This window comes from Pan troglodytes, chromosome 2 (genome assembly GCF_028858775.2).
Source record: "Pan troglodytes isolate AG18354 chromosome 2, NHGRI_mPanTro3-v2.0_pri, whole genome shotgun sequence".
Lineage (NCBI taxonomy): Eukaryota > Metazoa > Chordata > Mammalia > Primates > Hominidae > Pan > Pan troglodytes.
In genome coordinates this window covers 186,404,287-186,426,501 of record NC_086015.1, presented here as the reverse complement: position 1 = coordinate 186,426,501, position 22,215 = coordinate 186,404,287, and the positions used below count along the sequence as shown (strand labels likewise).

General features: G+C 42.2%; 1 protein-coding gene across 3 annotated transcripts in view; it reads left to right on the top strand.

Moving 5' to 3' along the window:
• Positions 1-22,215, top strand: part of MCF2L2 (MCF.2 cell line derived transforming sequence-like 2) — a 249,958-nt gene that overhangs the window by 183,038 nt on the left and 44,705 nt on the right. For all 3 annotated transcript variants that reach the window (XM_009446932.4, XM_003310140.6, XM_009446933.3), the window contains exons 16-20: positions 11,966-12,032; positions 13,202-13,317; positions 14,622-14,691; positions 18,809-18,901; positions 19,561-19,653. In XM_009446932.4, coding sequence (XP_009445207.3) covers positions 11,966-12,032; positions 13,202-13,317; positions 14,622-14,691; positions 18,809-18,901; positions 19,561-19,653 — 439 coding nt within the window. The remainder of the gene's footprint in view (positions 1-11,965; positions 12,033-13,201; positions 13,318-14,621; positions 14,692-18,808; positions 18,902-19,560; positions 19,654-22,215) is intronic.

The following is a 22,215-nucleotide window of genomic DNA, read 5'->3' as shown; positions in this document are numbered from 1 at the left end:
TTCATACAGAAAGTAGAATAGAGGTTCCCAGGAGCTGTGGGGAGGTGGAGAATGAGGTAATGTTTAATAGGTACAGAGATTCAGTTTGGGATGATGAAAAAGTCTGGAAATGGCTAGTGGTGATGGTTACACAACACTGTGAATGTACTTAACACTACTGAACTATACACTTAAAAAAGGTTTAAATAGTAAATTTTATGCATATCTTACCACAATTAAAAAAAACTTTATAATACCTAAAATGCCATACAAATGCAAGCATTATTAACTTGAATTAAGATTAATAGGATTGTGTTTATGATCAATCTCTTAAAGTGCTATATGCACAAAGTTACATTGTCATTATTTATTGTGTGATATTGAAGAACATCTATTCAGATAAACTTTAATAATAATTTATATCCCATCTTCTTCCAAAAAGAATTTGAGGTAGTTTACCATAAAATCATCAGGGTAATGAGACCAAATCCTATTAATGTAAGACAAAATATAGAAACTGAGATACAAAGCAGAGAAGAAGGAAGAGAAGGCAGATTACCTGAGCAAAACTCAACTGTTATCCTCCTAGGAACCAGGGAAGTGTTCATATTCATCAGATCTTTTATTCTTAAATGTCATTGGTTTCAATATGATCCTCGTATGGGTCTATAGTGTTTTGTGTTGTTACCATTAACAGTTCTAGGAATTTATTTTATAATCAGGAAACACCTAATCAAAACAGAAGAAGGATGTAACAGAAACAGAATGTAAAACTTAAGAACATGTTTTCCTGAGACCGAGCCCTCAGGAGTGTATTGAGACCGAGCCCTCAGGACTGTATTCTGTGTTTAATGAAACAGGTTCCTGGAAGGGTATCTGCCCTGCTTGCCACAGCCCCATCAATCTCCTATACCTCCCCTGGCAAGCACTCGTCCACACTCGTGGCCTGGCATGACAACCATCTCCTCAGCTAGCTCCCCCAGCCTCCCAGCCCCCATCCAAACTCTGCTCTGGCAGCCTGGATCCTGTAAGGCCCTGTGTGTGGCCATGACTCCAGCCCCTGCTGGAGTTTACTCCTCATGGCACTCCTGTCTTCCTGGATAAACCCTGTACCTCTTGTAGAGGATAGGTCAGACTTCACCTTCTCCAACCCAATCCATTCCCCTTCTCCTTTCTGTTTCTATGTGGCACTCCAGTTACACATTAACTGTTAGTTAATCAGGGTTGCAAATGAATAAAAGTCTTGTGACCTTTGTTTCATTTATTGTGAAAAGCAGGGGCCATTAGACAAAAGATTACATCAAACAGTCTATTAGAAATGATAACATATTTATAGAATGATATATGAGGGCCAAGAGGGGAAGTCAAGTTTATCTAATCCAGCCCTTTGATATACAAAGAAACAGAATCTGAGAAAGGAAGTGACTTACCCTGTATCCTAGAGGTAGAAATAGAATTGGAACCCCAGTTTCTTGAAACCCTGTGTTTTTATAACACCATGCTAATTTCATTCTAATTCGTGTTTTATTTAATAATCAGCAAACAGTTCTTTAGATGCACCCCAAACATAGGCCAAGAGCAACTAGGTAAAGTAGCAGAAACAGTACTTGCTTTGCAAAAGCCATAGACCTTGGGCAATGTTTCAGAGCCCTGGGCCTCTATTTGAACTGTTTCCTGATTATTAAATAAAACACAAATTAGAATGAAATTAGCATGGTATTACGCAAACACTGGGTTTCAAGAAACTGGGGTTCCAATTCTATTTCTACTTCTGTTTTTACATCTGTAAAATGAAGAGATGAGCTGGATCGTCTTTAAGTTTATATCTGCTTTTAGCATTTTATGAACCTACTAGACGGTTGGCTTAACCCCACGGCATTAGTCAGTGTTCTCTAAAGGTACAGAACTAATAGGATAGATGAATATATGAAGGGGAGTTTATTAGGAGAGTTGACTCACACAATCACAAGATACCAAGTCCCACAATAGGCATCTGCAAGCTGAGGAGCCAGGAAGCCAGTCTGAGTCCCAAAACCTCAAAAATAGGGAAGCTGATAGTGCAGCCTGCAGTCTGTGGCCAAGTGCCAAAGAGCCCCTGGCAAATTACTGTTGTAAGTCCAAGAGTCCAAAAGCTGAAGAACTTGGAGTCTGATGTTCCAGGGCAGGAAGCATCCAGCACTGGAGAAAGATCTAGTCCTTCCACTTTCCTCTGCCTGTTTTTTTTTTTTAATCAGATTTTGGTACTGGGAATGGTTCTAGAGGAACAGAATTTTAAGGATGGATTTCTTTTTTTTCTTTTTTTTGTTTTTGAGATGGAGTCTCACTCTGTCACCCGGGCTGGAGTGCAGTGGTGCAATCTCAGTTCACTGCAAGCTCCGCCTCCTGGATTCATGCCATTCTCCTGCCTCAGCCTCCCGAGTAGCTGGGACTACAGGTGCCCGCCACCATGCCTGGCTAATTTTTTGTATTTTTAGTAGAGATGGGGCTTCACTGTGGTCTCAGTCTCCTGACCTTGTGATCCGCCTGCCTTGGCCTCCCAAAGTGCTGGGATTACGGAAGGATAGATTTCTTTAGTTGGTTTTTGGGTTTCTGGAGTTGGTTGCTTAATATGATTAGACCCCAAAATGCTAAGGACTCTACTTCTAATTGTGTGGAGAACACTGATAGTCCTTGGCACGAGCTGTTCAAACACTTATGCAAAAGAAATGCATTCAGTACTCCTGATTCACCACTCATGAGAGGCAAGGAGTTTAATGACTCTATACATAATACCTTTGACCATATATAGAGGACCAAGGAATATAACGAAGTTGGTTGGTTGCTCCTAAGTTCACTGGACAAACTGATAGAAGAAAACCATGAACTTAGGGATTCTAACTCCCAGCTCCAGAAGCATACACTGAGCCTCAAATCTTCTAAGATTGTCCAGAGTGAGGGTCTTATCTCTTGTAGAGAAAGAGCTGAAATTGTGGAAAATCAGACACAAGCTCTTATCATGGGAGTGGCTGACCTGCAATGAAAGGTGCATGCACAGCCTCACCAGGTGTCTATTGTTAAAATGAGGGCATTGATTGGAAAAGAATGGGACCCTGCAACTTAGAATGGGGATGTGTGGGAGGATCCTGATAAAGCTGGGGACACAAACCATATCATTTCACCCCGGCCCCTCCCAAATCTCATGTCCTCACATTTCAAGACAAATCATGCCTTCCCAACAGTCCCCCAAAGACTTATTTCAGCATTAACTCAAAAGTCCACAGTTCAAAGTCTCATCTGAAACAAGGCAAGTCCCTTCCACCTATGAGCCTGTAAAATCAAAAGCAAGTTAGCTATTTCCCAGATAAAATGTGGGTGTAGACATTGGGTAAAAATACCTGTTCAAAATGGGAGAAATTGTCCAAAACAAAGGGGCTATCAGCCTTATGCGAGTCTGAAATCCAATAAAGCAGTCAAACTTTAAAGTTCCAAAATAATCTCCTTTGACTCCATGTCTCATAGAGATTCAAGAGGTGGGTTACCACCACAGCCTTGGGCAACTCTGCCCCTGTGGCTTTGCAGGGTACAGCCCCCCTTGTGGTTGCTTTGATGGGCTGGTGTTGGGTGTCTGCAGCTTTTCCAAGCACATGGTGCAAACTGTTGGTGGATCTACCATTCTGGAGTCTGGAGGATGGTGTCCCTCTTCTCACAGCTCCACCAAGCAGTGTCCCAGTGGGCACTCTGTGTGGGCACTCCAGCCCCACATTTCCCTTCCATACTCCCCTAGCAGAGATTCTCCATGAGGGCCCCACCCCTGCAGCAAACTTCTGCCTGGACATCCAGGCATTTCTGTACATCCACCTCAATTCTTGACTTCTCTGAACCCACAGGCCCAACACTACGTGTAAGCCACCAAGGCTTGAGGCTTGCATCTCTGAACCAATGGCCTGAGCTGTACCTTGGCCCCTTTCAGCCATGGCTGGAGCAACTGGCATGCAGGGCACCAAGTCCCTAGACTGCATAGAGCAGGGGTCCCCGGGCTGGGCCCACAAAACCACTTTTTCCTCCTAGGCCTGAGCCTGTGATGGGAGGGGTTGCCACAAAGGTCCTTGACATGCCCTGCAGACATTTTCCCCTTTGTCTTGGTGATTAACATTTGGCTCCATCTTACTTATGCAAATGTCTGCAGCAGGCTTGAATTTCTCCTCAGAAAATGGGTTTTTCTTTTCTATCACATCATCAGGCTGCCAATTTTCTGAACTTTTATGCTCTTCTTCCCTTTTGAGCATAAGTTCCAATTCCGAACCATATCTTTGTGAATACATAAAACTGAATGCTTTTAACAGCACTCAAGTGACATCTTGAATGCTTTGCTGCTTAGAAATGTCTTCTGCCAGGTGCCCTGAATCATCTCTCTCAAGTTCAAATTTCCACAGATCTCTAGGGCAGGGGCAAAATGCTGCCAGGCTCTTTGCTAAAACATAGCAAGAGTCTCCTTTGCTCCAATTCCCAACAAGTTCCTCATCTCTATCTGAGACCACCTCAGCCTGGACTTTATTGCCCATATCACTATCAGCATTTTGGTCAAAGCCATTCAACAAGTCTCTAGGAAGTTCCAAACTTTACCACATCTTCCTGTCTTCTGAGCCCTCCAAACTGTTTCAACCTCTGCCTGTTACCCAGTTCCAAAGTTGCTTCCACATTTTCAGATACTGCAGCACCCCACTCTACCAGTACCAATTTACTGTATTAGTCTATTCTCATGCTCCTAATAAAGACATAGCTGAGACTGGGTAATTTATAAAGGAAAGAGGTTTAATGGACTCACAGTTCCACATAGCTGGGGAGGTCTCACAATCATGGTGGAAGGCAAAGGAGGAGCAAAAGCATGTCTTACATGGTGGCAGGCAAGAGAGCATGTGCAAGGGAACCGCCCTTTATAAAATCATCAGATCTCCTGAGACTTATTCACTATCATGAGAACAGCACAGGAAAAACCTGCCCTCATGATTCAATTACTTTCCACTGGGTCCCTCCCATGACATGTGGGGATTATTACAATTCAAGGTGAGATTTGGGTGGGGACCCAGAGCCAAACCATATCACCCACCAAAGAATTTGCCAGTACACAGAATAGCATACACTTTCACCTCCTTTCCTCCTCCACACTGTTCCCCTTAGGGACAAACCTCCTTCTTCTATTCCCCCTTACTTTTTAAAAAACTTTTTATTTAAAAAAACTGATTTTTTACTTAAAGAAAAACCTCTGCTTAAACTTCACTCAACACAGAGTTGGCAGTGTCTCCCCCAACCCCTGGTTTAATTAGTTGCCCCTCCTCTACACCTGACTTTTCTGACTACCCTTACCTTATCACACTCATTGGAATCATTGATTTTTTTTATCTCTTCCATTAGACTCTAAATTTATTAAGGTCAGGATTATGGTACATTTCTCTATCCCAAGTGCCTATCATGGAGCCAGGCTCATAGTAGGGCATCAATACGTGTCTGGTCAATTAATGCAATAGTTTTTGGGTGGGAAACAAGGATGAGAGTGTGGTACTGATTTCAGCTGAAGCTGTTGGAGTTTTTAAGGATGATTAGAACTTGAAAGAAAGTGGAAAATAGTGATAACACTGGCTTAACAAAAGTGGGGTCTAAAAGGAGTGGGTCAGATGAGTGCTATTTAGTTGAATAGGAGACCATCTGCAGTAGAATCATCCAGAGCACTTGTGAAAATTACAGATTCCGTCTTAGCTCCCACCCACCTCTCCCCATTCTGATGTGTAAATCTGGTTTTACCTTTAAAGCAAGCTCCTTAAGAAGATTCTTACCACATGAACAGAGAGTCTTAAACTCTTAGAAGGAACTCTGGCAGCCGTGGGCAAGTTCTTGAAGAGAGAATGAAGACAGGATAAAAATGGAGCTTTGGGGGACTAGGCACGGTTTCTCACACCTGTAATCCCAGCACTTTGGGAGGCCTAGGTGGCAGATCACCTGAGGTCAGGAGTTCGAGACCAGCCTGGCCAACATGGTAAAACCCCTAATACAAAATTTAGCTGGGTATGGTGGCAGGCAACTTTAACCCCAGCTACTGGGGAGGCTGAGGCACGAGAACCATTTGAACCTGAGAGGTGGCAGTTGCAGTGAGCCGAGATCATGCCATTGCACTCCAGCCTGGGCAACAAGAGTGAAACTTCGTCTCAAAGGAGCTTTTGGAAGGGCATAGCCTGGTGGTCTGCAAAATAGACTGGTGGAAGAGAAATCTCAGAAGGATGAGATTCTATGAGTGCACTAAAGTGTTTAAATGACGGGAATTGAAAGCTTGCTCTGTGGGGTGTCACCAGAAGTGGAGAGTCAGTAGTCACCCAGGAAGCATGTTGAGAGATGATATAAGGAGCCTGGGTGACAGAGAGAATATAAGGGATGTTGGAGGGGGGAGTTTGAAACAACACCTGTGTTTTAGGGACCCTAGAAAAATGTCAGTTCCACTGAAACACATGCTACTTCTGTCTAATTAGTTCCATTTCAACTTGATGTGACTGAGGTGTCTGGGAGGCATCCAGGTGAAAATGATATAGACCATTGGCAATGTGGGCTCAAGAATGACCAAAGGTCTAGGAGGAAGACAAAGATGTGGGAGAGTCAACAGCATGAAACAGGAAGGACAGAAGCCTGGAAATCTGAGTTCGGGTTCTTGAAAAGTAAAAATCTGTAATGCTTTCTGACATGCATAATGTGATGATAGGATAGCAGGAGTAAGTGAAAACTCTTGATGGCAAATTGTGTTGACAATAATGAGCAAAAATAGACCTCTGGCAGACTGGATCCCCAAAGGATACTCTTCTATTGGAGAACTGAGAAACGGCGGGGGGAGGGGGGAAGGGGGGGTGACAGGGGCAGTAGTTCAAAGGGGGAGCAGAGGAGGGCACATGAACAAAGAAGAAACTTATCAGGAAATCCTAACATGTATCTACCTTAATGATCTTTCTTGCTAAAAAGGATTGCATTTTTTTTTTTTTAGCATATTCCTTTCATTCCTGCCCCTTGGTTGTGGTGTCATTTGAAATAAGCATGAGGTGTCATGTAGAATGGAACCAGATATCCAAAGCTCTGTTTTCATGCTACCCTGAAATATGGCTTCAGAGAAGAAACATCCCTTTAAAACACATTATGCCTCCATTTCCCCTTTAATGAGCTAAGGGCGGCGTCTGTTTTGAAATGTAAACAGAGTGCCCGGATGTAAAGTAACGCAGAGTACATTAGCGCAGGCTGCTCTTGCATCCTAAGCTCTCTTTGGTATCCTAAGTGCAGTCCTCTAGCTCTGAGTAGATTGCCATCAGGACAGAAATTGCTGTTGGTGCTGAAAGGTTATTTTTAATTACTTGAATACTCCCAGTGTTTTCTGTTGTTCATCTGCATGATATACACTTGATGATTTTAGATGGTAAATCCTTGAGAGTCTTTTTTTTTTTTTGAGACGGAGTCTCGCTCTGTTGCCCAGGCTGGAGTGCAGTGGCCTGATCTCGGCTGGCTGCAAGCTCCACCTCCGGGGTCCACGCCATTCTCCTGTCTCAGCCTCCCGAGTAGCTGGGACTACAGGCACCCACGACCACGCCTGGCTAATTTTTTGTATTTTTAGTAGAGACGGGGTTTCACCGTGTTAGCCAGGATGGTCTACATCTCCTGACCTCGTGATCCGCCCGCCTTGGCCTCCCAAAGTGCTGGGATTACAGGCGTGAGCCACCGCTCCCGGCCGAGAGTCTTTTCTGTGAATAAAATTACATGCTTTGGAACAGGGGTGTCCAATCTTTTGGCTTTCCTGGGCCACGCTGGAAGAAGAACACTTGTCTTGGGCCACACATAAAATACGTTAACACTGGCCGGGCGAGGTGGCTCGCGCCTGTAATCCCAGCACTTTGGGAGACCAAGGAGGGTGGATCACGAGGTCAGGAGATCAAGACCATCCTGGCCAACATGGTACAACCCCATTTCTACAAAAATACAAAAAGTTAGCTGGGCATGGTGGCGCACGCCTGTAGTCCCAGCTACTCAGGAGTCTGAGGCAGGGGAATTGCTTGAACCTGGGAGGCAGAGGTGGCAGTGAGCCGAGACTGCACCACTGCACTCCAGCCTGGCAACCAAGCAAGACTCCGTCTCAAAACAAAACAAAACAAAAAATACATTAACACTAACGATAGCTGATGAGCTAAAAAAAAAAAAAAAAAAAAAAAAAAATCGCAAAAAAAATCTCATAACGTTTTAAGAAAGTTTACAAATTTGTGTTGGGCCACAGGCCGCAGGTTGGACAAGCTTGCTTTAGAATAATAAAGCAGGGAATCATCAGTAAGAGTCATACATTTTCTCCTATTTTATAAAGGTATTTGAAAGGAAAACAAGAAAGGAAAAACAATGGCCTAACACTGATGTGAGGGCTCTTTTTAAGTCATATATTAATTTGAATGTATTGAATGAATATTGATTTGCGTACATTCTTCAGTGGAGTTCCTATCCTTGGCATTTTATCTCTTGCACTCCAACAGGTAAAATGAAGCAGTTGGATGAGATTTCTAGACTTCTTTTTCCAAACTATAATCCAGAATATGACCAAGGGATTTCTTTTCCTTCAGAGATGTGAATATTTTCCTGTATTAGAGTCCTAAAAGCTCCTAAGAGTCTCTTAAGTTCATAGATCATTTTTGGATAATAACCTTGACTTCTGCCCACCTCCTGGTTATTTCTGCCTTCTGACTTCCTTTAATTGTCAATGCATCCTGAAGCCAGCTTGCCAAGTTGCTTAAGCCCAGTGCTTCATGAAGGCATAAGAGGCTGATTGTACTCAGGTTTTCCATGAATGCTTAACTGTTGCTGTGGTCCCACTTGATGCCATGGCTCATAGAAACATATTGGTATTGAGGCCTGTACTTCCTTCTGACATAGAAACCGTCGTTGTTTCCGGGTGATTTATAAAAGGCATAGGAACCTCTTTCTCAGTGACTTAGTAAAGTATGATGTTTAAGTAACTTTTTGGGAGTTTTAGACTTCCGGAAATTACATCCTCTGTGGTACATCTTGTTTATCAGTCTTGTTTTATACAAGTATTTATAAATAGACACAAAAATGATTATAAGAAAGAATAATGAGCTGTAAAATATGTGAATTGTATTATTTATTTATATCTATCAAATAGGGTTTACATATCGTTACCTCCAGTAACATTCATTTTAAAATATTATGTAAACCCTATTTTTCCATTATAAAAGCAGTAAATGTTTCACTTAAAAAAAGATTGTAGAAGGGTATAGAATAAGATGTAGAAATTCTCCTTTCCCATACTTTAGCTTTCAGTACCACTCTCCAAAAGCAATCACTTTTAACAATGTGTTAAGTTTCTTTGCATAAATTTTCTGAGCATATACAGTTTTACGTATATTTCTACATACACACTCATTTTTTACACAAATAGTCATACTATGCTTACTTGTCTACGTCTTGTTTTGTTTTTTCACTAAAAATACCTGGCCTCTGTCATATCAGTGTTTTAGTCAGCCTCATTCTTTTTAACAATTGCATGGTATTTCATCATTATATGTATGTACCATATATATGTATATATATATACACACACATATATCTATCTATATCTATATGTATGTGTATATATATATATATTTTGAGATGGAGTTTCACTCTTGTTGCCCAGGCTGGAGTGCAATGGTGTGATCTCGGCTCACTGCAATCTCCACCTCCTGGGTTCGAGTAATTATCCTGCGTCACCCTCCCAAGTAGCTGGGATTACAAGCATGCGCTACCACACCCATCTAATTTTTTGTATTTTTAGTAGAGACAGGGTTTCACCATGTTGGCCAGGCTGGTCTTGATTTCCTGGCCTCAAGTGATCCACCTGCCTCGGCCTCCCAGAGTGCTGGGATTACAGGGGTGAACCACCATGCCCGGCCTATGTACCATAATTTTTTGATGAGCATTTAAGTAACCAGTTTATATCTGGTTGTTGTTGAAGTTATATTGTCCTAATTATAAACAATGAGCATTCCTAGAAGTGAAATTACTGAACCAAGGAGCACGTGTTTTACATTTGGATGAGATGTTTCTAAATTACCTTCCAAAGAGCTTGCACAAATTTACACATTTTACCAATATTGTGTGAGGGTTTTTCCACACCCTCATTTACCAGTCTTTCTATGAGGTTTGAAATGTTTAATATTCTAATAGATGAAAATTGTTGCTCTTTTAAAATATGCCTTCGTTGAATGTATGTACTGAGTATTTTTTCCACGAGTCTCATATCCATTTGAATATTGTGTGAATCTCCTATTTTGTGTCCTTTCCCATTTTTTTCTATTGGATCATTTGTCACATCCATTTTTATGAGAGAAAAACAAATCATTTTCTAGGAGAGTCTGCCATTTAATAGATAATCCATCAATAGTTAACAAGAATAAATATATATATTCTACACAAGGACACGTGTATAAACACTCATCTACTTGGACTCCTAAAAGAAATAATAAATATGGCCACGTAGCCTGAGGAGAGAAAGAAAGTCTGTCTGGGATAGATGTGGGGACTGGCCTTACTCTTTCTACTGGTTTTCTATTGCTATATAAAAACTGACCACAAACTTAGGAGACCTACAGTTTCCCTGGGACAGGAGTCCCACAAGGCTAAAGTCAAGGTGTTGGCTGGCTGTGTTTTCATGTGGAGCTCTGGATCCTCTTCTAAGTTCACGTGGTTGTGGCAGGACTCGGTTCCTTGCAACTATAGGACTGATTTCCCTTCCTTGCTGCCTGTCAGCTGGGAGCCACTCTCAGTTCCTACGGCTGCCCACATTCCATTCCATCTGGCCCCCTCCATCTCAAAAGTCAGCAAAGGGGAATCTCCTTTGTGTTGAATCTTTTTTATGCTTCCAGTCTCTGACCACTTGACCCAGACAGATCTGAGTTCATGTGATTAGGACAGGCCCAACTGGATTACCTATCAAATGAACAGCAAAATCCTTCCGCAGCATCCCCTAAATTAGTGTTTGATTGGAAGACGCGTATGTGCAGTGGGGCCAGAAGTCTTGGGGACCATCTTAAATTCTGTCCACCACATCTTCCACCTGCCTTCCTTGACAGAAGCAGACAGAAGTCATATCTTTTGCCTTAGGAAATCACAGTGAAACATCCAATGCCAGAGGAAGGAGCTAGCATACATCTAACCCCATGTACAACAAAATACATCCATATGGGTCAAAGATCTGGATCTGGCCTGGCACAGTGTCTCACACCTATAATCCCAGCAGTTTGGGAGGCAAAGGCAGGAGGATTGCTTGAAAGTAGCAGTTTGAGACCAGCCTGGGTAACATAGCAAGACCTCATCTCTACCAAAAAAAAAAAAGGCGTTAGCTGGGTGTGGTGGTGCATATCTGTAGCCCTAGCTACTTGGGAGGCTGAGGCAGGAGGGTTGCTGGAGCCCGGGAGTTCAAGGCTACAGTGAGCCATGATCATGCCACTGCACTCATTCCTGGGCAACAGGGCAAGACCCTTTCTCTTAAAAGGAAAAAAAAGCTTAACGTGAGCAGAAAGCTGGAGAGAAAATCTAGGAAACCACTTATACAATGTATACAATGTAGGGGGTGGGGGGGGGGGGTCAGGCAGACCTTCCTTGACTAAGGATCCAAACCTGGTATTTCTGACTCCAACATCTCCCTTCTTGACCCCCACACTATATGGCCCACCCAGAGGACAGGTCATTCACTGGCTGCCTAAAGGATTTTGAGTTCTCTAACCTTGCTGTTTCTTCTTGATACCAGTGTGATCACAGTGTGCGTTTGTGAGATGCTGACCTTGGGTGTTCAATAGAACAGAATGAACTGACCAGAAACTAAGTAGGTGAGCCACTAAAAGGGAACTGTATTGATGAGCATTATTCTAACAGAATTCTAAAAGAACATTCTCCTCTCCCTGTCTCTCTCTCTTTCACCCTCCCACCTGCTGCTGTGATTCAGGCGCATTATACGTGACTTGCTTGAGACTGAAGAGATTTACATAAAAGAGATTAAAAGCATAATTGATGTAAGTAGATTTGGGGAGTGGGGTATCAAGCATATATTCAAACTGCAGATGTTTTGTTGTACAAAGAGACTCAAAATAGTTGCCAGAAGTCTCCAGAATTCCCACCAAGGTTTCAGGTCTTAGAATATTACAAGTGTCTCCAGTAGCAATAAGAGCATCCCTGTGGTTTCTTGATCCATGTAGCCAAATAGTTTCCAAAGAATTAAGCCAGTTCACACTGATTCCAGCAATGCCCAAATAGGTTTACCATCTTCTTGCCAACAAAGGATGTTATAAGTGTTCCTGATACTTTAATAAGGAAAGATTATTTCTTGTTTTTTTAAAGTAGCCTTTTTCTTAAGAGTAAAAATGCATGTTTTCCCTATTTTCCTAAGGGAATAATCTTAAGGAAAAAATTATATGTACGCGATTATTTATAATCACATTTTTACCATAAAATATTAGAAGCAACCCAAATGTCCATAAAAAGGGAATGTTTAGTAAACTATGATATATATGCTGAGTAAACATTATTCAGATATTAAAAAATAATTATTGGGCCGGACGCAGTGGCTCACGCCTGTAATCCCAGCATTTTGGGAGGCCGAGGCGGGTGGATCGCCTGAGGTCAGAAGTTTGAGACCAGCCTGGCCAACATGGTGAAACCCTGTCTCTACTAAAAATACGAAAATTAGCCAGGTGTGGTGGTGTGTGCCTGTAATTCCAGCTACTTGGGAGTCTGAAACGGAAGAATCACTTGAACCCAGGAGGCGGAGGTTGCAGTGAGCCGAGATCACGCCATTGCACTCTAGCCTGGGAAGAAGAGCAAAACTTCATCTCAATATTAATAATAATCATAATAATAATAGTAATTGTATTAGTTCATAAAACAATGGGTACATTTTCCCTTCTTTTACATTAAACCTGTGTAACATAAACGTTTTTAAATATATTTGTTCTTCCCACAAAAATGCCATTTTATGATCATTGCCATTAAGCCATCTCCTTCTGAAAGTGGGCACATGAGGAAAATGATATCAAAAGAAAGTACTCAATACAATAGCTTTCAAGAAACAAGTGTGCTATATTCTTCAATCATTTCACTAAAGTTTTGGGTTTTGCAGTAGCTAATTCAGATGATCTCTGGTATGTTCCTGTTTGTAACACCTACCTTGTTTGCACCTCTGCAGGGATACATCACTCCAATGGATTTTATTTGGCTAAAGCATCTAATTCCAGATGTTCTTCAGAATAACAAGGACTTTCTCTTTGGGAATATTAGAGAACTTTACGAATTTCACAACAGGTATATAATAATTCATGTTATCAGAAAGAATGCAGAGTAAGAGAAGGGTGGAAATGAGACTGATGGAATTGAGAGATGAAAACGCTGAGATGTTTTCAGGTTTAAGCAAGTGGTTTGGAGTCAGTGGATTGGATTGGGGTGGTTTGGAGTGAAAGGAGGGGAGAAGCCCCACAGGATCCCTGGGGAGAAAGGGAAGAGACATCAAAGGAACAGGCACCCGGTGTCAGACATCCATGTTGTATGCAGTTGAGTGTTCCTTTGTTTATTTATTCCTGCATCAGCATTTTTTGAGCACCTGTTCTGTGCCAGGCACTGTACTCAGCATTGGGAATACAAAGATGACCAAGATACACATCTCCATACTATTATCATAAGGGGATGCTGGGAACTAGGGTGTTAGAAAATGCTGACTGCTCAAACAAGTTGTACTTTTAACCCGGGGCTGCTTGGATATTGAGTTCTAGAGAATTGCAGGAATAAGGGACTTTGGAAATCATCTTCAAACCCTTTCATGTTACACATATGGGAATGGTAACTTGTTAACTCTCTTTATTCGCTATGTTGACCCCAAGATTGCACACCTAATTCACAGAGGGAGAAAAGCTGCTTGGTGAATTGAACCACAGTTGCTTCCTAACCCCATCCCTCGTCCGTTGGTCAGACACAAAACTGAAATGGAAACCCATTTCTGCTGATTTCCCCAGAGAAGCTATGTAGCCTCTTTGAGCCCCAGGTTTTATATTTATGAAACCCTATCTTTGGTTGAGGATTAAATGAGATACTATTTGCGGAGCACTTAGCTTATGCCTGGCTTATAGTAAGCTGTCAATGATATTAGTAATAGCAACAGCAGCAGCAGCAGTTCTTATGACCGTTACTTTCATGTAAGAGAGAGCATCAGTGAGTGTATCCAGTCTATCTATGACTAGTGCTTAGAATTACCAGAACAGCTGTGTTCTGATAATTGGAGATGATCCTGACCCCCTGTGCCTTCTGAGTAGTTCTCATTTCTCCTCTCTTTCCCAACTAGTTCTTCTCATTCTCTTTCTTATTTTTCTTTTTGTGAACCTAAGGCAACAGATCAAACAACTTAAAGTTGTGAGTGATTTCAGGGTAATTGTAGTAATACCTCAGAATACAGCTTTTTTTTCTGAATCAATGTGTAGAAGATAAGATAAGAGCAAGAAGGCCTGGAGAACATTTTTCTAGGCACCTCTTGAAATCTTATGTGATTGTACTTAAAAAATTAATTATCTACATGTCAAAATCAAAACATTATTACTTGTATACTTTTATTTTTCTAGGACTTTTCTAAAAGAGTTGGAAAAGTGTGCTGAGAACCCTGAACTTCTGGCACATTGCTTTCTCAAGAGAGTAAGTCTGTACTCCCAGTAAATAATCATGTTAAAGTCAGCCCTTACTTTTCTGTGTTAAGTGGCAAGGACAAATGGAAACACCAATGGTCTAAAAACATATCTGCTTCCCCCCGACTCCAAGCTTTACTGAAGTATAATTGGTAAATAAAAATTGCATATATTCAAACTATACAACATGATGGTTTGATATACTTACACCCTGTGAAATGATTACTGCAATCAAGTTAATGAATACATTCATTACCATTGTGTGTGTGTGTGTGTGTGTGTGTGTGTATATATATGTATATATATATAATCCAAAAAAGTTGAGCTCATTGAAGTAGAAGGGTGGTTGCCAGGGGCTGGAGTCTACAGGAAGTAGGGAGATGTTGGTCACAGGGTACAAACTTGCAGTTATGAGATGAGTAAGTCCTGGAGATATAACGCACAGCATGGCGACTATCATGGAATAATACTGTACTGTACACTTGCAATTTGCCAAGACAGTATATCTTGTATCTGCCCTTTGAATGGAAAACATGAGTTGGCCTTCCAACTTTATCTGACTTTATCCAAGGTGAGAATGAGTCCAATTTGATTGAGCTCACACTGATATGTGGGAGTAACCACAAGCCTGGCTTCCTGCAAAGCCCCATGAAATGGAAGGCTGGCCATCCATGGTCCCCAAAGCAGAGGATCCTCTTCTGAATGACTCAACTACGTTTTAAAACAAGAATCATACAGCGAGGTTAGAGTTCCACAATAAAGCTGTACTAATGCTCTCAAGAGGAGAAGCACTGGTGTTAAACTAAAAATCTCAGGAAATACATTTTATTTCCATTCTATTTTTTACAACATAGAGGATGATTTGAAAATTCTAAATCTACAGCCTCCTTTAGGCTTAGTACTCAATTTATGAACATCTTGGCCTACAACATTATACCTCCAACTACCCCTTCTTCCCACCTCCCAGACTTCTTCCCTCTTTCCCTGTTTCTCCACCCTGTTTTAGGCAACAAATAGGCTATATGGGCCAGTGGGAGCTGCCACAGAGAAATGTTTCACCCAACATCAATCCCCACCAGGTACTTTCTAGGACGCGACCATGGAGATGATCCTGACCCCCTGTGCCTTCTAAATAGTTCTCATTTCTCCTCTCTTTCTCAACTAGTCCTTCTCATTCTCTTTCTTATTTTTCTTTTTGTGAACCCAAGGCAACAAATCAAACAACTTAAAGTTGTAAGCAACTCATATTACGACTGAGGCTGAGAGCAATACTTATGATAACTGGAAGCAAACAAAGCCTCCAGGTTTCAAGATATTTGACATTAATGGAGAGAAGGAATCTTCCATGCTCAGAGCCCTTTGCTGGCCTCATATGGCTTTCCATGTCAACTCATCATAGGCTTTGTGTCAAAGCACCAGAATTCAATGTACACTGAAAACTATTTTATACTCATTCTGATCCATTAATTTTTTTGAACTATTACATTATTAGTGCTTTATATACTATTTTGAATTTTTGCACTTAACAAACCACTAATGTGAAATCTAGTTTCAGAGATTAGAAGTATTTTATGGTTATGTATGTCATTACTGCAAAGATTATTTAAATTGCTCAATGAGAAATGGGCAAAGTTCCTGTGGGAAAGTGGATATTATCAAATTGTTCAAATATGAGGAAATTGTCAGAGAATTATTAACTAAATACCTTTTCTGAATTCCTCTCCTAAATTGTAAAGTTTTACAAAGTTTTTTGATAGCGCCCCGCCATGTTGGGAGGAACATTGTAAATCATTAACCCAGACAGAAAACACTGACTTAGCCCTATATGATTTATGATGTTAGAGACAAAATACAAGTAGTACTTTTTTTTTTTCTTGAGACGGAGTCTCGCTCTGTCACCAGGCTGGAGTGCTGTGGCGTGATCTCGGCTCACTGCAACCTCTGACTCCCTGGTTCAAGCGATTCTCCTGCCTCACCCTCCCTCGTAGCTGGGATTACAGGCATGTGCCACCACGCCCGGCTAATTTTTGTATTTTTAGTAGAGACGAGGTTTCATCATGTTGGCCAGGATGGTCTCCATCTCCTGACCTCGTGATCTGCCCACCTCGGCCTTCCAAGATAATGAATTTTGAAATAGTTTTCTGACCAAGTGTTTTAATCAGCCTCTTTAGCCTGTATCTTCTGAAACAATTCTCCTCCAGAGACCATGTTCTATATAGAATAATATTTGTCCATAGTGTACTGTGGGTTCCAAGTGCTCTGAGATCTCACATGGTAAAATGGAAAGAGCACTGGAATGGGTGCTCACACTGATATGTGGGAGTAACTGGTAAGTCAGGAAACACGATTTATCATGTTGGTCAAGCCACTTGCTATCTGCATGACCTCCAGTAAATAACTTAAACTTTGGAATCTCATTTTCCTCCTCCACACAACAGGCTAATAGTACCAATATGTACAGTTGTTGTGGGAAACAAAATAATGTATGCAGAGGATTCCATAAAGTAAAAAGTGCTTTGACAATAGCCACCATTTTTTGAGTACTCTATCCATTGGGCATTTGTGGAGAGGTTTCTATACATCATCTCATTTAATCTCACAACAGTCACAGGAGTTGACTACTGTTATGCGCCCACTTAACAGATGAGGAAACTGAAGTCTAGGAAGGTTAGGTAACTTACTTTAGGCCATATAATTTGTATTTGACAAAGCCAAGAACTGAACCTGGACCATCCGCCACCAGAGCCCCGCAGTCTTAATCCGTAAGCAATTATGTATTCTTATGTGAATATGAGTTTCTGGTAGCAATTTTATAGCCTCCTGATTCATTCTATAAGGAGATTAGGAGAATAGGGCACTTTTGTATGTTGCTGGTTAGTGGACATCCTTTCTCTGAGGAATTTTGGACTGTTAGCCTTTAGAAGAGCAATTTAGGTCAATACTATATTGTTAAGCTCTGAGTTATTATTCTAGCTCCTTAACCAGTCTGAACATTTTTCAAGGGCCATCTGTCTTAAATGTGTGTGCCATTTTTTTCCTGGAGGGAATAGCAAAGGACGGTTGCTGTAGTTCTTATGCTGAAATGACCACTTACAACCTATTGGGAGAAAGAAAGAGCTACAGAAATGGAAGTCATCCACTATAGCAATGTATTCAGGAGTAGAACAGGCATCATTGAAGCTGCGAGGGAAGAAATCATCTGTGTTGACATGAAGGAAATCCAGAGTTGGGCTGAGCAGGAGGACAGGGACACAGACTTCTGCAAGGAGGTGGCTACGTGGGCTTCTCCACCAGAATGGCATGGGATCTGTGGCCAGCACAGCCGCTGTGGGCCAGGCTTCCTGATAGAGCGAGTGAAGCTGGCAAGCTGACGCCAGAAGCTTGGAGTGTGCTTTCTCTCCGGGATATTGGCAGATATGTGCCCACCTCTCAGCATCTTTGATACCATGAGAATACAGGTTGAACAGCACGTTGAGTCCTCCTTGCTCTCTAGCTCCGAAACAGTCACATAACATTTCCTGTCTCAGAGTCTTGTGCTGCAGGTTGAAAGTGATGTTTGAGGCGGAGCCTGTCACTTTGAGGGTTGCCCAAATGACTGAGCTCCGTATTGGTTGCCCGATCTACCACATCTCCCCTCTGGCATGTTTCCATCTTTTGGTTGTTTCTTGGGCTTCTTTGCAGGGTTGGTGTCATCATGACCACAAGGAGAGGGTGGAGAGAGAAGAGAGGGGGACCATCAAACACCAGCCTCTTTTCTGTCAGTTTTACTACTCATTGCAGACCTGTTGTGGGGAGATGTCGATGTCCTGGACAAAGGGCAGGAAAAGAATGATAAAGATAAAAACCAATTCCTGTTTGTGAGTCTACTTATGTATTTACCAATAGCCCTTGTAGATGCTCCCAGAGCACTCTGTGCCTATCTATGTCTGGTAGTTATGGTTGTTTAAAGCCTTCTGTTTATCTCTCCATCACACACACATCCCAACATAAGATTACTTACTGTATACCCCCAATTCCTTACACATTAGAATACTCTGGCTTGTTGAATGAATGAATAAACTGTATCATCCTGTCCACTTACTGAAAAATGCTGCCCGATTAATTTATTCTAATTTTTTCCCACCTAGAAAGAAGATCTTCAGATATATTTTAAATACCATAAGAATCTGCCCCGAGCTAGGGCAATCTGGCAAGAGTGTCAAGACTGCGCCTACTTTGGGGTAATGTTGAGAAGACAAACTTCTTCCTGGAAAATGTTTCTATGCATCAAGTTGTTAAAGAAATCAAAAGTGGGACTAGGGAGAGGAATTTGGCATTGCGATTTATGTTTATTTAAAGTGTCCCATACTTTGAAATTACACATGAAAAGTTGTAATGGGATAGGCCTGTGAGGAGCACCTATATCTGGTGAGAAAACCAGTGTCTTCTTCTAAGATGGGTTTTAAAAATGAAACTAAGTAAAAAATGTCACACTTTGGGCTCCCTAGAATGATGTCTACAAACCGTCTGTATCCTTCAGGCTCCAAAAGGCCTGAGTAGACTCTGGCAGCCCCCAACTTGAAGATAGGTGGCCTCCTTTTCAGAAGGACTTGAAATGCCCCACTGTCTTCTAGTGAACTTGCTTTCTAAAAGAAATAAATGGTTCTGCTTCCCTAGATGCCTGTAAAAATATTAGCCGAGCCGTCCTCTTTCCTCTTTCTCTTATTTCACACACTGTTCCTAGGGGACAGAACAACCCCACAGCCTTATGGAGCTGCTCGACACAGCTGCCCCTGTTGTCCAGGAAAAGCAATTTTGTGTTTTGTACCTAAATGCTGCCACTTTTATTCTGTGTGTGTTGTTTGTTTTGCTTTATGTTGTTTCTATTTGGCTTTTAAAGGTATGCCAGCGCCAACTGGATCACAATCTCCCTCTTTTTAAGTATCTTAAAGGACCAAGCCAGAGACTTATAAAATACCAGATGCTGTTGAAGGTAAAATCAATGAGACAGTGCTTTTCCTTGGTGGGAAACCAGACGCCTGCCCTGTGGTGCCCATGTCGTTACACATGTAGAGCTGTGCCTTCGTCTTCTAAGGCTGAAGATACGTCTATCCTGCAGGCTTTTTCTTTCCTCCAACTCTAAATCAGCCCTCTTCAATGTGGAGTAAGACCAAAGAATCATAGAGTTGGAGGGCACCTGAGGGCCTCACTAGTCCAATGTCTAGCTCAGGGCATGAATCACTAAGGAGCCTGGCTTAGGGGAAGAGAGCTCTTTGGGAGCGAGAATGTGATTTTCCCCAAAGTCACTGTTTTATGGGCATTTTAACTTGTGGAAGGGAGAAGACAAAACTGAAGTCTTCTCTCCTTTTGCAGCACTGACCTCCATTCTTAGATTTAGGATCTTACCCTGAGAGCAGCCTAACAGAATGAACTTTGCTATATCTGAACCCTGAACCCCTAAGTGGTTTTCTCTCTCTCTCTCTGACCTTTACCCCTCCTTAGTGATAAGTCATTGACACTAGCACATCTGCAGGCAAGCATTCTCAGACACCCCAAACAGGATATGAGGGCCTATCATGGCTGGTTTTCTATGTGTGAGCTTGAGAGAAAGGTTTGGGCCACCACGAGAAGTTGTCTGTTGAATTAACCTCTATAAGGCATTTAGGTAGCTCTTGCCCAGTGGCCACTATTTCTTAATAAAAAAAACAAAAAACAAAAAACAAAAACAAGCACCTACTGTTTACTGGGTACTTCCCCACGTGTATTTCTTTTTTCTTTCTTTCTTTTTTTTTGAGACAGAGTGAGACTTTGCCCAGGCTGGAGGGCAATGGCGCGATCTCAGTTCACTGCAACCTCTGCCTCCCAGGTTCAAGCAATTCTCCTACCTCAGCCTCCCAAGTAGCTGGGATTACAGGCACGCGCCACCATGCCTGGCTAATTTTTGTATTTTTAGTAGAGACGGGGTTTCACCATGTTGGCCAGGCTGGTCTTGAACTCCTGACCTCATGATCCGCCCACCTCAGCCTCCCAAAGTGCTGGGATTACAGTATTTCTTATTTAATCTCCACAATCAGACATACCAGCCATGCTCTGGACTGTGAAGAAACTGAGGCTCAGGAAGGTTAAGCTCATTGCCCAACAGTCTCCCCTCAGAAAAAGTTACCCCTTTCAGGCCAGACATGATGACACACACCTGTAGTCCCAGCTACTCAGGAGGTGGAGGCAGGAGCATCCCTTCAGTCCAGGAGTTCAAGACTAGCCTGGGCAACATAGCAAGACCTCATCTGTAAAAATAATTTTAAAAACATTTTTTCAAAGTTACTCCTTTCAAGCTTTCCATTAGCAGTTTCAGCCTCGGTGTACTCTGCCATTTGTCAGTTATGAGACCTTGACCTCTTGGGCCTTAGTTTTCCTCTATGTAAAATGAGGGTACTAGAACCTCCTCCATAAGATCGTTATGAAGCAGATGATTAGCACATGCGGAGGGCTTGGCACAGCCCAGGAAGCTCTGCATGATGTGTAGCTGTTATCTTAGACATTGAGACTGTCACACCACCATAGAAATGAGGATAATGATCTGCTTCTTTCAGCGAGCAGCACCTCAGAGCATGTTTGACCCAGCACTCACTCAGGGCCTCATGCTTCTCTGCATGTCCCATTGTCACTGTCATTCCTATTGTAGAAGTCCAACCTCTAGGCCCAGTGAGGCATGAGCAGGACATAAGTGATGGTCCTTCCTCCCTCAGCCTAGGCTCCAGCTTTCCCACAGAGGTGACATTTACACAGGAGCTAGGTTCGGTACCAGACGCAGAGGGCTGTGGGGCATCGTCATTGGAAACACAGACTCGAGAGTTTAACAACCTGGGTCTGAATCCAGGCTCTGACCCTTCCAGGCTGCGTGAACTCAGGCAAGTTACTTAACCTCTCTCAGCCTCAGATTTCTCACCTATAGAAATAAGATAATAATAGTACTTTCCTGGTATGCTTGTTGGGAGCATTAAATGAGATAATACAGGTTAAAAGGACTTAGAAGGTTTTGTTAGCTGCCTTTCACTGAAGAAACAAGAGATAGAATTACTACAAAATATTTTGCGGGGGGGTCTGTGAGGAGCCGTGGGAGCTACCCAAGGCAGACCAGAGCAGTGTCCCCACAGCTAAGCTTGCTGGTGCCTGTGAAACCAGCTCAGGCCATTACGTGCCTGCAAAGAAAGGAACGACCTTGTAGTCCTATCTCTAGGACCTTCTCTATCCCCGGGGGCGGAGCTTATTTTGCATCTCGCACACATGTGCTGGCTTGAAAGAGCATGAATGTTGGACTGATTGCCTCATGCTTTAGAAAGGATCATGGAATCTTGGGGAGAGGGTGATGAGTGATAGCTTATACCATTAAAGACAGACTCATGAAACATTGGGGAAAATGTGAACAAAATATGTAACACATGATCAGTATGCTTAATGAATCATGTGCTCTTGGAAATTATAATAAAAAGATGCGCAAAGGATATAGCAATTTGCAAAAGAATAAACACTAGTAGCAAACGTTTTTTTAAAAAAG